Here is a 16,206-nt window from a genome sequence, read left to right on the forward strand (position 1 = left end):
GTGCATTCCAGTCCATGCTATGGGTGAATATATGGCTTGGTTGAACAACAACATTTGGTGGAAAGAGGAATGGCGCTATAAACTAATCTGTCATAATCCAACTGTTAAATTGATGTCTTCCCAGATGCTACTGTTGGGAGATTTGCATTTGCCAAGGTGAAAAGGCCCGGATGGCAATCAGGTCTGTGCAGGAGAATGAATGCTAAAGGGCCCCTCTGTTATTTGCTGTTCTTTTTTTTTTTTTTTTACAGTGTATTTATAGCAGGGTATATTCACCTCTGAGTGTTTGATTAATGCTCCCTCCACTGAAAAGAAAGCCAGGCTGCAGCAGCGTAGCAGTGATTGGAGAGCACCATCTAGTGGATGTCTACACTGAAACATTCACATTTTCCAGAATGTCCAGTGACATTTACAGCTTTGACAAATGTGTGATAATGAATAACATACAACCGATATGATTAAAAGGTCATACTGATCACCTAATTGGATCTGTGTCTCCAATTCGTCTGGTTCATAGCTCAATACGTTTACTTGCAGACATTGAGCGGTCAAATCAGACATTTTTCATTCTCCAGTGGAAAGCTCCTTGTTGCACAATAATACTAATAAATAAAGAAGTTCCAAAACTTCTCCACCACTCAGTGATCCATCAGTTTGAAGGACAGCACAGTTCTTTACGTTCAAGAGATAAATCCTGACTCATTTTGTCCAGGGTTGACATGGATCACATGCATTTAGATAATTAATTTATGGCTCATAAACATATGGTGTCAGTTTAACATTATTTAATGATCTATTCCCCAAAAAGTAATACAATTAACTATGCCGATACAAATGATCTACATGCCCCTACCTTCATTACTATTTACCATTTCAAAATAATGTCTTGACTCATCATACTTAAGTTGTTGATACTGTATCGTCACATATTAGACCAAAAGTCCTCTCTGAATGGGTTTTACAACAATATAACCTTTATTTCTTTTGACAGATTTCACAATGACTTAGAAAAAGAAACACAAGGAGACAGATCACCTTACTCTTACAGTAGACACCAAGGACACTTCACCTGATGTCTTCAAAATCAAAATAAGGCCCCCCTACTTCAAAGCGTATTGTCCGTTAGAAAGAAGACAGCGGCTATGAGGTTCGTCTGCTGAAGACGACCTTTACAGACTAAACGTGACAAAGCAAAAGGTCTAAAAGATCCCACGTTACACTGGAGTCAGCGTCCTGTGCAGCATTTCACTAAAAGGTACAGATAATTACAGCACAAAAGGTTTTTAGAAGGGAGGGGGGGAGGGAGGCTGTAAAATTAAAGCTAGAATACACATCAAAAACATATTTAATCACCCCAATAACACTGCCAGTGTGTCAGATAACAATGGAATGGTTTCACAAATGATAACGCCTCAAATGTGTGTAGATCTGCTCACAAGACCTAGTAAGCATAGTAAATATGCTACCTGGTAGGAAATGTAAAGAGTCAAGTACAATTCAAAACCATTCCTTTCAAAATGACAAAGCGTGTATCTCACATTGGCAACTGGTTATAGTGACTATAGTAATATGGAAATACAGTCTGCATCCCGACTGTTCATGTGAGCTGATTGTAGTGATCCACCACTAGATGGCACTGTTGGGTTGTGTTTGCAGAGGCAGGGACCCCACCCCTGCACCCAAACTGAAACAAAGCCACCCGACTCCCTCCTACCCTCCCTATTCATACTTCCTTTCTGTCTTCTTCATCACCGCCTCCTCTTATTTCCTCACACTGCATCCCTAAATCATTACTTCTATTTTTAATTTTTTGCTACTTCTGCACCTCATCTCTCTCCTGCTCTTCTTTCCATCTATCTTCGTCGCTGCCTCCCTCCATCCCTACCTCAGGCAGCTGTCTGCCCTCTACTGTGAGGCCACAGCCTGGGTTTGGCCTCCGGAGGTCAGCAGGTTCATCAGGCTGCCTGACGGGGGCCGGTCCACGCCGGTGGCCCAGTGGAAGAAAGTTCTGAAAATGGGGGAAAACAAGGCAGGTTTGTCAATTTTACTGTGTCAGTCAAAGTCATAACATGTTAACTTTTGTGAGTCTTATCAAATGTCTTTGTTGCTTCCCTCATTTTTCTTTCACCCACATTGTTTCTATTTCTGTCATTAGACCTTCATCTGTTTCTCTGAGATGATCAAACTGGATCAAATCCCAGGTAATCTTCACCTCTGGGTAAACATTAGACTATATGCATTATACTGTAGGTATAGTGCTTGTATGAATAAAACATCAGTATCAGATAACATGAAAAACTTTTGAAAATACCTTAGATTAAAATACATTAAAATAATGTAAAATAAACTTATGTATGTGTTAATGTGTCAATCAGATTTTTGGTGACGTTCTGCAGTATAACCAATTAATACTCACAAAAAGGAACAAACTGTCTTAAATATCCATTAAACCTAGCCACTGTGCTGCCAAACAACTACATTAGTGTGGCTTTGATCACAGCTGGCTGAAAAACTAGGATGTTTTGCATCACACAAGCTAATTATCGTGTTCAGCGTTATCAAATATCTGGGGTGCATAAATACAAACGCATGATAAATAATATGCTTAAGGAAAGGGAAGACTGATGATGAAATGAACAGGGAAACAAAACACACAAACATCAGTGTATTAACACTAAGGTTTTCACGTTATGTAAAAGGAAATCAATCCTATAATGCAGTTTTGTTTTTTTTAAAGCAATCAGGAATGCAATTTGTTTTCATTTATCAATTGTCAGCGTTTTCATTTTCCTGTGCTTAAGTGGCCGAACGTGTCTGCAGGTATTCTCAGCAGCTCTACGCGTGAGGAGGAAAACATGTCCACCATCTATAGAATCGAAGGTAAATGGCAACTAAGTATATGGTGACAGAGATACAGACTTTCCTGCCCACAATGGACTGGAAAGCAAATAAAACAAGACATGTTGCATTGAGAATAGCAGCCGTGGACGTCAACACTAAAGGGGAATAATCTCTGTTATATTTCCAAGTGCTGATATTTCAGTAAAGTGCAAAATGAGTAAGTAAAGGAGGTACGTGTTTTGATCTGACAGGTTAAGTACGCGGGTGTTGCGGCTGTCTTGCTGCCTGGCAACACCATCAACTACATTTTTACCCTTTTTTAATCGATAATTTTAACTCATCCACATCAAAGCACGTACTCAAAGACTATATACATACACAAACACTGATTAATCATGAAAACAATCAGTAGATTAATCGACTAAATAAACAACAGTGACAGCGCTAATAGCTGCAACTGCAACACTAAACAACACAACATGATGAGAATGTAGAAGTGTTTTGTTTGAAGATGCATTTTTACTAAGAATATAAATCTCATAATATAAAAAACCCTGTGGTGCTTGTTATTATTCTTTATAATAGTACGTTTGACGCTAATTGTCGTTTAAATCTCTGAATGCAAAAATCTCAAAAAAGCAGTCTTAAAACCAAACAATCCAAAAGGACAGAACGATATAGAAATCCTGTTGTTGGGTTTCTATTAAAGAGTAAATAAGGCGTGATTGGGCAGAGATGCATGGTTTGTTCGCTCCGGCACTCACTCTGCCACGTACTCCAGCGGCGTCCAAGAGCCGAAGTCTGCGTCAGGCATGAACTTCCTGTTCATTGGCGTATCCAAGGTAACCCTGCCAAATTGAGCCAGATGACAATCAGCGTGAGTAGGGGGGGAGGAGGAGGAGGAGCAGGAGGAGGAGGAGGAGGAGGAAGAGGCAGCAGACAGCAGCATCTTCACATACAGCACACAAACACAGCGCTGTCTGTGGTGTGTGTGGAGTTTTGGAAGAATATGTCATTTGTAGCACCTTTGTGATTCATTCTAATATCCCACACACACTTAATAACTCCTCTATCACTGATTACAAAACACAACACACTCCGACCTTCAAGTGCTGAACTATTTTCCAGCAATTTCCCACTAATAATCCTGACAAACACACACACGATTCTCCCTCATTCCTGGTAGCACATCAACACATCTTTCACTCCTCTAATGCAACGTATCCCTGCTTGTATCTGATGCTGAAGCTGTGCAGCACACAGCGGTTGGAGGAAGAGGGGGGAGGAAGGGAGGAAGGCTGCAGGAAAAATGCAAGTCACGGGGCTAATGCTAAACATATGTGACAAGAGGGCGGAGGGGCGGACTCGGCAGCTCGGCCTCTTGTTGTTGGAAATGCGACCAAACAGAGAGCTGGAAGGAGCTTACACCCCTGGAATACTGAATCCAGCTTCTCACGATGATGAAGCAAGAAGCCCCCGCAGGGTTAAATTCACCAGGCAGACTGGAGGTGTGCTGATGGTATCTACAAACACGGTGGACCACTGATTTACTGCACGCAACTGGCATTTCCATTCATTTTCCCCGGCTTATCTTTACCAAACACTTGTCTGCTGAATATAAGCAGAACAGGAGGAGGGTGTACAGTTTTAGAAGCCCGCTTTTGCCGCACAATAGCTTTTCTTAACCTCCTTCAAACTGGGTGTGCGTCATCTCTGATGAATGAACAGTTATAGTTTTTATGGCGGCACTATGTAAGCTTTTTTGTTAACTATAAAGTACTTGAATAAAACTGTAACGGAGCAGAGAAACTTGCTTCTTAATAAGGAGACAACTTTATCTGTCCAGTTCCCTCAAAAATGAAGTTCTGGGTATGGTCGTGTTCTTCGCCGCAAACCGGAACCCCAGGAGTGATAAAAAATGAAGAAATAACCTTATTGCCCTCGTCGTCATGGCATGGATGTGTGGGGAAATCAAATCTTGGTGAAAGCAGCTTGTGTTGTGGTTGTAATCAAGTGAAAATCCATACAGAAAAATATTGATAATATTAAGCTTCGGGATTTTCCAGTGATTCCAATCTTTTAAGTAAAGATCTGTGATCAATGTAAAAGGCCCCGAGCATAAACAGCACAGCTAAGTGAGGGCAGACTGGGGATGTATGTGTGTGCGTGTGTGTGTGTGTGTGTAATGTGGTTGTGTGTAACTTTGACTGCAGTACTTACGGTAGAATGGCCACAGCGGCCGCTCCGGCAGGCATCCCACTGTTTTTACCTGCTAGACTCTGGCACAGCTGGTGCACAGCAGCTTTGGCCATGCCGTAACCCACCATACCTGAGGATTCAAAACATAGCATCGTCAGTATCTAAGGCTAAAGCCACGCTATACACATCACACACTGTATTCTCCCACGTGGTACGAGTGTGTTAACCCACAGAGACCCTAGAATGCCCGCTTACTTTACAATAACAGTCGATTCCCTGTCTACGCTAAAACTATTGCTAACTGTTTCTTCTGTACCTTTTGACCTAGCTTGTGTCATTTTCACACTGAATGACAACAAGCGCCCGTTCTCAGATTATTCCCAGCCCCATGTTTTGAAGCCTCAGCATCTGGAATCAGTAAGTTTCTCCCCAAATTGAAACTGGCTTTTCAAAGAATGCCAAGCATCTCCCGACCCCCCTCCACAAATCCGATGAACGGCTTGCAAAGACACAGTAACCTAGGAAGAATGGACCAATAGGAGCGAGGGGTGGTGACACGACTTTCAGTTTAAACTTTTGTTTTTGGATTCGGATTAAAATTTGGTCAAAAGTTAATTCGCCTCCTTTTTAACTCCATTCTGCACACTTATACAGGCAGCATGTCGTGTGTGAAGAAGAAGACGCTCCGATTAATTTAAGTGCATCTTGAGCAGGAACTCTTGCTTTAATGCACTAACACTGGAGTGATTTGGAACCCACACACACACACACAGACACACACACTGGATGCCCTCTCTTGCATTACTGAGAGGATCAGTAGTCAGCAAGAAGTCACAAGGAGAAGCTTGCACAATCCCCCCTCACTAACTCCTTCTGGAGTTCAACATCACTTTGCCCCCCTGAGTCCGGGGTCAGGTTTAAGGTGACAAACATCTACTCATGTTAACCCTTACTGAGTGTGTTTCCTTTCCAGTTTGCTTTGGAGTTTCTTCTAGTTTAGGCCAACACGCTTGGATGCTTGATTGTAACATCACACACACATAACACTGTCTATTGTCGACAGTTTTCCATCCAAACTGACACTATGAAGAGCTGAATCAAACTTTGTAGTTTGTTTCTTCTTCGCAGTTGCCTCACATTTGAAACGAGGCGATAAGAGGTGGGTCCTGCATGGAGATGGGGACCTTGACACACACTGAACCCCCCCCCCCCACACACACACACACTGGAGTACAGCAGATAGCAGAGGCATTCCACTCTGTTTCAATGGACTTAACCCACAATGTCCACGTGAATAGCGCGTGGCTCCCAAACCGCTGAGTCATTCTGTTCCTAAGCCGGCAGCCAATGAGATTGCCGGCTGGTCTCTGAGCTAAAGGCTTAGTGCTGCTGTTGGTGCTGAATCTCAGCCCATCACATGGATAAGCTTGCTTATTGTACATAACAGAAAACTGCAGACTTTCAGGATGTCACAGCCACAAGTTCATCCTAACATTCACCCTCCATGCTAACACAAACATTAGCGTGGTTTAACTGTAACAAGACAAAACCCTGTGATAGTTACAATCAATAAACTTGTGACCATTAAGGTTTTATACTTAACTGGTTATTTAAATGAGTATTAGATTGATTATTAATGTAAATTTTACTTATTTTATTGTTGCCATTTGGATTGTTTTCACGATAAGACTTGCTTAGGTTCTGTTATATCACCTCATCTCCTTTTATCTGCTTAAACCCCCCTCCCACAAATCTACTGTTTACATTATTTACAACATGATTACGCTCAAACTGATTAGATAAGGCTCATGTGTATATAGTATCAGTTATCATTGAACATCAACCCTAAAATCCTTTATGTACCAACATCTGGGATTCCTGTTATGTCCATTTTATATACTATTTAGTATCAATTCGACAAAAAGAACTGCCCACCCAACCAAACAGCCTTCCAGATTTCCTAAGAAACACTTGGTGATATTTTGTCTTTTGACAGCCTTGTGTTGTCTGAAGTGAATTAAATACAGACGCCAGCAGAAGAACAGACAGACACAGAATGAAACCTTTGACTTTCCGTTTAAGAAATCGACTCTTTAACCACCAGGACACGCAACTGCCAAACAGCTCATCCGCTATTCTGTCTGTTTTGTTTCTCGGATCCATTTTATTGACACATTTTCCTCGCTTCTGTTGCGAGCCCGACTGAGGTTGCCCATAACTCTGATTAGCGTGTCAATTCCCGGAGCTAAGCCCTGCTGTATATTCTATTTCCTTCATTATGGAAATTGACAGTTTGGACAACAGAGGCGTATGCACAGTGCAGTTTCCAATATGTCAGAGTCAGACTGAGCCCTAACACGGCGTGACAAGGCCATCAGGCAAGAAGGGTAAACACGAGGGTGCCTTACCGCCGGTGCCAGACAAGGCTGCTTTGGCCCCGGTCAAAGTCAACAGGCCACCTGGCTTCAGATGCAGAGCGGCGAGGTGGCTGGATATAGTGGAGGTCCACACACTCTGTTTCCACATCAGATCGGAATTTTTGTATAAATCTGAAAGGGAAAGACCGGACGTTGTTTTTAAGAAATAACCATTTCCATTTTCCGTTCTGCGACATCAACCTCATAGAATCCGTTTGACTTGGACTTTCATTGCCGAGATCAGGAGGGCAAAATTGAGAAAACACCATCAAAATACTGATCAGATCAATTAACATGTATGTCTTAGACACTGCTCAGTTTTTTAAGTGAAAGTCTCGCTGGAATATGTTTTGCTTTTTTCAAATTTGGTTTTTAACATAAACAACACAAGTGAAGTGAGGTTTGCGTAGAATATACTTTGTACACACACACACGCACACACACACAAATAAATGTGTGTATAACAAAAGTAGAGCTCTGACCTTTGGAACTGCAGTTTCCTCCTGCCCATCCTCCTGCTACACACAGGATAGCATCCACTTTCTGGTCCCCTAGCAACTGTGACACATCTGCCGTCACCTAGACAAAGCCAGAGATAAAAACACCAACTTCCCATAAAGCCACGGGAGATCACACACACACACACGTGATGAATGACATTTGCTCTGATTAAATTTCAGCTCGGAGCCAGACGGAAATTGGAAATGGCAGTTGTATGCTGCGTCTGCGTCATATTGGATTGACTGTAGAAATAAAATAGAAGATAGTTGCCAGACCATTAGGAGCAGCCTTCAAGTAGTATGAAGTACTTTAATAACCCTTACAACAGAGCAGAATGTAGAGAAGCTTACATGTGAAACAAACTGTTATATGTTTTTACTTCATAGACTACATTAACCCAATGGGGAAAAAATTCATTCACGATACTACTATCCAACTTCGTTCTTCCGACGACCCTTGAACGCAACATTATCCAAGAGATGTGTGTGTGTGTTCGCAGCGGTTTCCCAGCTTGACCGCTGAATGTCTCTCCCTCCTGTTTGCCTTTACATTTAAACTCCACATTAAAGCCCTCAGCTGTGTGTCAGATGCAGCATACCTGCCCTGCCTGCTCGGCAAACGATTCAGTCAATTGCACAACCACGCATTCGTTCGCTTCCTCGTTTGCAGCCATGTCGATACAGGCAACCCACTGTTCATTTAAGAGAGGAGAAATGGAGGTAATGTGTTTACAAGGTTAACAATGGAGACTGTTCCGTTTGTTCACTCAGTATGTTTGTCACTCACCCAGCCTTTGGATTTGAAATACTGCACACACTTTGAACCAAGTGCGCCTCTTCCTCCATACACGAGCACCCGGTTAGCAGCCATGTTTACAGTGACGTTAGCTTACGAGCGCAGTGAGAGTAAATCGCGCGCCAGCTAAAATACAGAGGGAGAGAGACAGAGAGAGAGAGAGAGGAGGAGGAGTATCGCCAATTGTGCAACACGTTGGCTTCATTATCGTTGCTTTCATTCACCTCCTCTGTCCTAAATTGCCCTTCGTCCTACACACCGCCCACTAAAACCATGTTGACCTAAAAGCTTGACCTTAAACCTTATCAATAACCACAACCAATGGTATTGCCTTTACTTGACATGTTAACAGTATAAATCTCTATCTTTCATTTTTCCCCAATTTGTGTTCATAAGTCATTTATTCATAGGCATTCATTGCTTATTGCCTCATTGGTTATGTATTCAGTTTGTTTGTTAGAAGGATATCTTACAAACTTTTTTGTCGGCTGAATATTTTTATAGAAGAAAGCATTTCACATGACAGTGCATACAGTTATGGGACATTTTGGAGATCGTTTTTGATACAGAAAGAGGGGGGGGGGGAAGCAAGAGAAGCAAGGCAGAGAGTGAGAGAGAGAGAGAAAGGAGATCTGAGACCCTGAAGCAAAATAGGCAATGTAATGTTCAATGAAGAAGAAACACTTTTCAATGCAATACAGTTGTATGCTTTGCATTGTTGTTGTACACAGACAGTTGAAACACACACACACGTAAACACCCCATGCAAAGATGTATACAGCAATTTTGTGGAGAGATGCTGAGTGAGGGGGGGCTGCCCCTCGCCCGGGAGCAATTTGGGGGTTAGGTGCCTTGCTCAAGGGCACATTGGCAGTGCCCAGGAGATGCACTGGCATCCATCCATGTCGTGGTCCTCCTGAGACTCGAATCGGCGACCCTTTGGCTACCAGCCAAGTGACTGTAGACTGAGCCACTGCCACCGTTCAATGAGCAAACAGTTATGAAAGATTTTGGATAAATAAGAAAAGACAAATATACATTCACGAGATCAAGGATATGTGATTCACTCATGAATTCGATGAAAAAAGTGGGAAAGGGAACAGACGCAAAGCACAAAAAAAAAAATATAAAAAGACTTCCATGAAACGTAGTGGGGTTGATCCTCCCCAAAAAAAATATGTTAATCAATTTTTAAATTTGTTCTTTTAAGATATTTTTTGTGTGACACAGGGTCAGATTTAGTCGTTCAAATGATTTCTGCCAAGTTGGAATGCGTCACAATAAATTCATGCTTTTACATGGCTGTGATAATTCCGTGAGGAATATCAGCAGAGGAGTTGGGAGAGATGGCTGTGGTATCTCTTATGTACAAAATGTTGATTTTGTTTTAGGTGACTTCTCAAACAAGTGCAGAGGAAATACATGTTCACTATACAGGAACAGCTTCTAAAAGTCAACACACAAACTGGTCACAAACTGGTTTTACTGCCCAGAATGAGCCTCATGGTGAAACTGTTGTGAGGTAGATAACTGTTGTCAACTGTCAAAACATTTTTTTTGTTTAATTTGGAGGTGTTGTCATAGGGATGTGCGCTCTCTGGTCTGCTTATTTTTCTCTTCTTGTCTGTCAATTCTTTTCTATGGCAGCCAAAACAAAGTAACTGCTGCCAGCGGGGCATTTCTGTGCTGCAAGTCACCTAGCCAGATTATTCCAGCTGTAATCACCTGTTTGTTACATTCTCCACAAACTGCCTTCAAAGACTTCTCTTGCATGCCGCTGTACAAATAAAATAAACAAACCAAAATGTAAAAATAGCTCAGAGTGTCACAGAAAGAGCAAAATCTGTCTGAGAATATGGCTGCCAGTTGATCAGCACAACAAAGTTCCAGTATGTTTGTGAAGGTTATGTTGGAATAAACCTGTCTACCAGCCTATGTAGTCAATAACCTAAAAAGGTGTGTTCATCATGTTTGGCCAGCATGTTTGTTCAGTTCTGCAATGTTTAGAATACATCAGCTCAGATACACACACTTATCTCTCTTTCCAGCCTAATACACACAGATACATGCACATTGGAAGCAGTGTGTACAACGGTGCCTAGTTCACTGATCACAAGATAAATAATGTGCTTGTGATGCCGTGCAAACAGATGTTGAATTTAAGTCTCCCTACTTTCAGATCGTAATTTATTAGCTGCAGCTCTTTACCTAACCATTTAGTTTCGTACAGTGAACACTGGGTGCTGCTGTGGGACTTTGTAATGCATGACACAGCAATGAGCTACAGCATCCCATTACTTTGCCACTGTGCTCTCTGTGCTGTTTCAAGCCACCATGACAACGAGACAACCTCCAGCTCTCATGAATAATACAAGCAAGATGGCCTTGGCTCTCCTGTCACTGTGGTGAAACCCCCCAATCTGTCACACTCACCTGGATATGACTCACGCTTCAGCTACAGGGAATAAATGCTTGGTTTGTCTGGACTAACAACATGCACGCACCCACACACACACTCACACACACACTAACACACAGACAGAGATAGATAGACAAAAACACAACTTTTCCACTGTTGTGAACAAAAGTACAATTCTGTCCCTTTCTATTTGTCCATATCCTCATAAAGACACAACTATAAACACGCAACTATGAATACACAAACAGACATGCACGTACATGCATATGTGTGTGAGAGATGAGGTGGTGCTGCATAGGTGATGGGAGTCAGTGAGCCGGACTGAGATTGACACTATTTAAGAGCTGAGCGAAGCACAAAGGACCATACAATAATTATATCCTACTGTCAGACTCAGACCTGGGTGAGGGACTCTGCAGGTTCCTGTGAATCCATAAACACAAAATTAGAAGTACACCACAGCTTGTCCCAGGCTGAGTATCTGTCAACTGCTCACCATCTGGTGGTATGATGCGGACGCTGTAATGACTGCAGCAGTGTTATTGTTGAAGAAGTCGTTGGAATAGAAGCTGTAGGTGGTGGCCCAGAGATGCCAGTCAGTGACTGAGGGGTTGCTTTTTTAATTCAGTGCAGGATTTTGCAGACCCGGGGTGGGGAGAGGAAACGAGAGACGATGCACTCCAGATAGTTTCCAAGACAAATGACACTTTTTCCCAACTTTCTGAGGGGGGCTCAGTGACAGACTTCTGTCTTTAAAATGGCGCTGAATGATTTCCAGTTGAGTTGTGTGAGAATCGACCCTCTATCAATACCTCAGAGTAATGTTCTTAATGAACAGCAGGAAAATTATACATGCAAAACCTTGTCTGCTGAAGGTGAGGTTGAGAATGCTGCTATATAGAATATGCTTTTTCAATACCTCTCATTCACCAACACACACTCACTGATGACAAAGGCATGCCATGCAAGGTGCCCACCTCAGTTCTGTGTTCTGCTTAACAACACTAGGAAGATATATATACAGCAGCTACGTGGTATTATTTAAAATAATTAGCTCAAAGAAGTATAAAGACCCTATGGTGTGGTAGAGTTGTTATTATTACCGCTGACACAACACGAAGATTCAATTGATTCAACATCAATAATCTTAGCTGCATTTTTAGAGTTTTAGCCACTAGGTAGCAGAAGAACTCCACAATCTGGTTTTGAATTATCAGACACTTAAAATTGACATGGCAGCAAAATCACAAACCGAATTATGAACAGTAAGAATTCTAATAAAATGTGTCAGGGCCAGGAATATTTTTCTGTTATGGCTTTACAAAACATTTGCCATGAAATTTATTTTAGTATTTGATACTCACATTTAGCACACATGTAAATTACATACTGTCCACCAGATGAATCTTATCATTTGTTAACATTTTTGCTCTGTTTTAGTCCCCGTGGATTTTTATTTTATACCATGTGCCATCTGCCATTGTTGTTGGGCACGTACACTTGACAGCTTATTTCAGTTTTGAACAGGAAATAGCTGCGCTCGACTTATTATAAAATTGACACTTAATTAAATGTGACTTTGGGCTTGTTTTTCCATAACGAAGTTGTTTATTTTTGGCTTGTTCCGTACACCTAAATCAAGTCTGAATTCAAATGGTCAAATATCCCCGTCAGAGACATACTCTTTGAGCATCATTGATAGAGATTTTCTTTATGTTATTTAGAATGAGTTACCTCAGCTCATCGGAAACGGTGGCAGGGAGAGAATGGACCATACATGGAAAATCCAACAAAGACTGGGAAAAAGTGAATGGTTTGAAAGATGGTATTTGTCCTCAAGTGGAAGATGAAACAAAAGCCATGTGCAGATGCTGAAAGACTGTATAGGGGAAAAACAATGAGACGCTTATATATACTGGTGGAACTGAGGCTGTATTCAGACGTGTGGTTATTTCACTTTGTTCCCATTCGGAGAATATGATTATAAACAATTCTTCTTCGCCCGGACAAAATCACAAACACAATTGAAAATGGAGCGTGTGCTTACTTTCTTTGCTTGCTATTGTCTCTTTGATTTACTAATGTTAGGTACAACCAACCTATATTATTTTTTACCAATGTGTTGATGAATAGTTGTTGGATCACGACACTGTGACATTACATTACGATCATTTGGCAGACGCTTTTATCCAAAGCGATTTACATTACATTACCACCCTTCGCAGAGGGGGGCAATTGAGGGTTCGGTGCCTTGCTCAGGGGCACCTCGGCAGGGGCTCGAACCAGCAAACCTATGGTTCCCAAGCAGAAGCTCTACCCACTGAGCCACTCTGACATAACATATTCACACCTGTGAAGATACAGAAGAAGAAACGTGGTTGTTGCCATGCTTGTTACCAGTGAAGTTGCTCTATAAGCTCCTAGGTGACTTGCCTGTTCTATTCACTCAGCCATCCCAACAGTGCTGATGCCACACATCAGGAGACGCACTGCTTCAAGTCAGGAAAAGAAGTTCTGGCGGAGGCAAACAACCATATATTCTCCAACAATTTCTCTTCTGATGATGGACCGGGTAAGCATGGTTAGATGAAGTATTTATAGGCTTTGGCATCTACAGCAAACCCTTTTTCATATTATATACTGTACAGCAAGTGAGTTGTATTGGTTTATTGAGACCAGACCACCTGGGGAAATGATCACGGTTTCCGGATAAGGGTTCCAAACGAGGTCTGAATACAGCCTGAAACAAGGACATGCTTATTTCCAACCTTTCCAACCCGTTTTTCTCTCCAAACATTTTGTTGCTGACCAGCTGATAGACCATTTTCTAATAATAAAATCATAAATTTGAGCCTTATCAATCTGGCTTCACAGATGGTCTGCTACTTTGGTCTGCCTTGACCAAAGTAGCCAAATATCTACTTCTTGCTGCTGACTGTATTCAAGTTCTCCTTGATCAAAGTCCACCATTTCACACTGTTGACCACAAGACTTTACTTGACTGCCTATAAAACTACTAAAGACCTGGTTTAGCTCTTACTTAAATTTTGTTTCACTAAATGACTCCAAATTGCCTCTCTGCTCAGTTAAATTTGATGTTCCTCAGGGTTCTCTACTGGGTCCATACTCATTCACTTCCACTTGGAGACCTAATTCGTAGTTTTGGCATACGTGTATTTCCATTCTTATGTGGACAACACTCTGCTATGTTTTCTACACATCAACCAAAAAGATCGCCCAGGGCTCTCCTACTTGGAATCCTGCCTTCTAGCCATGAAAGGCTGGATAAAAAGAACAGTCTGCTCTTGAAAGTCGATGAAATGCTGATCTCAGGCCCAAGGAAGCAGAGATTTTCACTTCAGAATACTTTAAACTTTGGTAACTGTGAGTAAAAACCTTGATGTAACATTCGATGAGGACTGACAGTGACTACATATTATACTTTAGTTTCATATTTTCGTCTCTGAAATAGCAGCTTACGAGACTTTAGTTCACGCATTCTTTACTTTGAGCCTGGACCACTTTAATGTTTGCTTGAGCTCCACCACTCTGAACAACCTGCAGCACAAATCCCAACAAGACCCATAAATTTCAACAGGCGACAGAACAGAACACTCTAGTTCCAGCTTCCCTTCACTGGCTCCCTATTAATGCCTGACCCAAATGTAAGGTCTTACACACTGCCACACAGCCCAGGAGATCTGCACCCCACCCTCCCTCGCTGGACTATCATGGTGTAACCAAGGCACTCTCCTCACTGCCCACTCTCCTCCAACATGACCTGTGTGGTTTTGAACTGTTGCTCTTGGATGAGGACTCAAGACTTCTCTGGGCCTATTTGTTCACTCTACTGATGTATTTTACTGTGTAGGTTTTCTCTCTCTCTCTCTCTCTCTCTCTCGCTCTCTGGCTCAGTGGATGAGGGTATGAATTGTTTTGTTGTATTATCACATCCATTCTTTGTCATTTTTCGTATCGCACACCTTCAAGGAGGTGAGAATCTCTCTTTGAATTGCTTCTACCAAGGTGTCCTTTTCCTAATACATTAAAGTTTTTGTGAGCTTTTCCTTGTCTTCGCACTTTACACTTACACTTTGCTCTTACATTCCACTAAGACATTGCCACAAATCATTGAAACACATTACATTGAAAACAAATCAGATAATTCCCTCACACTCTGACACTACTACTTGTCTTATGGGAAATGAGCGATAGAAAGAGAGAGACGGAGAGTATTTCTACGGTGCCAGTAAGTAATTTCATTGCATCCACAAGGCCACACCACATCACTTCCTCCCTCAATTTGAAAGTCCTTTACAATGTCTCATTAAAATTTCAAATGCAAATGCAAAATAGAATTTCCAACAGATTTCCATAACAAAAATTTAAATTAGAATTTCAGAGGCTTTAAAGGAGCAAAATCTGAAACCTGAATGTAATTAATCAATTCTAAATTTCTCACATTCTAAATGAAGAAAGCAAATTTCAAAACTTCTCATTCTTGATATGTTCAAACTTACAAAATTAAATTCACAGCTAACATCCAGGCAACTCTCAGGTCTCAGATTGCTCTGCAAGGTTGATCATTAATCAACAGAAATTACTTAAAAAATGGTGTTGTGGAGGAGTGTGAAGCCACACTTCATCACTATGAAATACGCTTAACCATAAAATGCTGGTTAAATAGATAGAAAAAATAAAAACAGCATCAGCAACATTTACATGTTTAAATTTGGACATTTTATGAATTTCTACACATGTATATGTATATAAAAAAGGTCAAGTTAAGTGGTCATGTATTGTAAAGGACCAAAGCATCAATCTTTGAAAGGGCACAGTTTGCCTGTCATAGTCAAGGAAAAACGGCTTGCTCTCTGTTATTGCAGAAAGAATTTGAAATTCCACAAATCCATCAAATAGTCTAAGAGATTTAGATGTGTGTTTTGTTGGATTTGAGGAATCTTCTGTTTCGCTTCTGTGAGAGTTCAGGCTTCAGAGTTCAGTTCTCACAGCTTCAACTGAGGGAAACTTGGT

At 41.4% G+C, this 16,206-nt stretch overlaps 1 protein-coding gene across 1 annotated transcript; it reads right to left on the bottom strand.

Moving 5' to 3' along the window:
• Positions 1–952: 952 nt before the first annotated feature.
• Positions 953–8,905, bottom strand: qdpra (quinoid dihydropteridine reductase a). Its single transcript, XM_076149079.1, has 7 exons — positions 8,745–8,905; positions 8,557–8,649; positions 7,940–8,036; positions 7,449–7,589; positions 5,062–5,170; positions 3,606–3,689; positions 953–2,008 (listed from the first exon to the last, which is right to left on the bottom strand). The coding sequence occupies exons 1-7, from the start codon at positions 8,826–8,828 to the stop codon at positions 1,906–1,908; spliced, it is 711 nt and encodes a 236-aa protein (XP_076005194.1). The 5' UTR covers positions 8,829–8,905; the 3' UTR covers positions 953–1,905.
• Between the last annotated feature and the right edge of the window lie 7,301 nt (positions 8,906–16,206).

Source organism: Genypterus blacodes, unplaced genomic scaffold (assembly GCF_046128005.1).
Source record: "Genypterus blacodes isolate CSIRO-AG114 ecotype Tasmania unplaced genomic scaffold, CSIRO-AGI_Gbla_v1 ptg000044l_1, whole genome shotgun sequence".
Taxonomy (NCBI): Eukaryota; Metazoa; Chordata; class Actinopteri; order Ophidiiformes; family Ophidiidae; genus Genypterus; species Genypterus blacodes.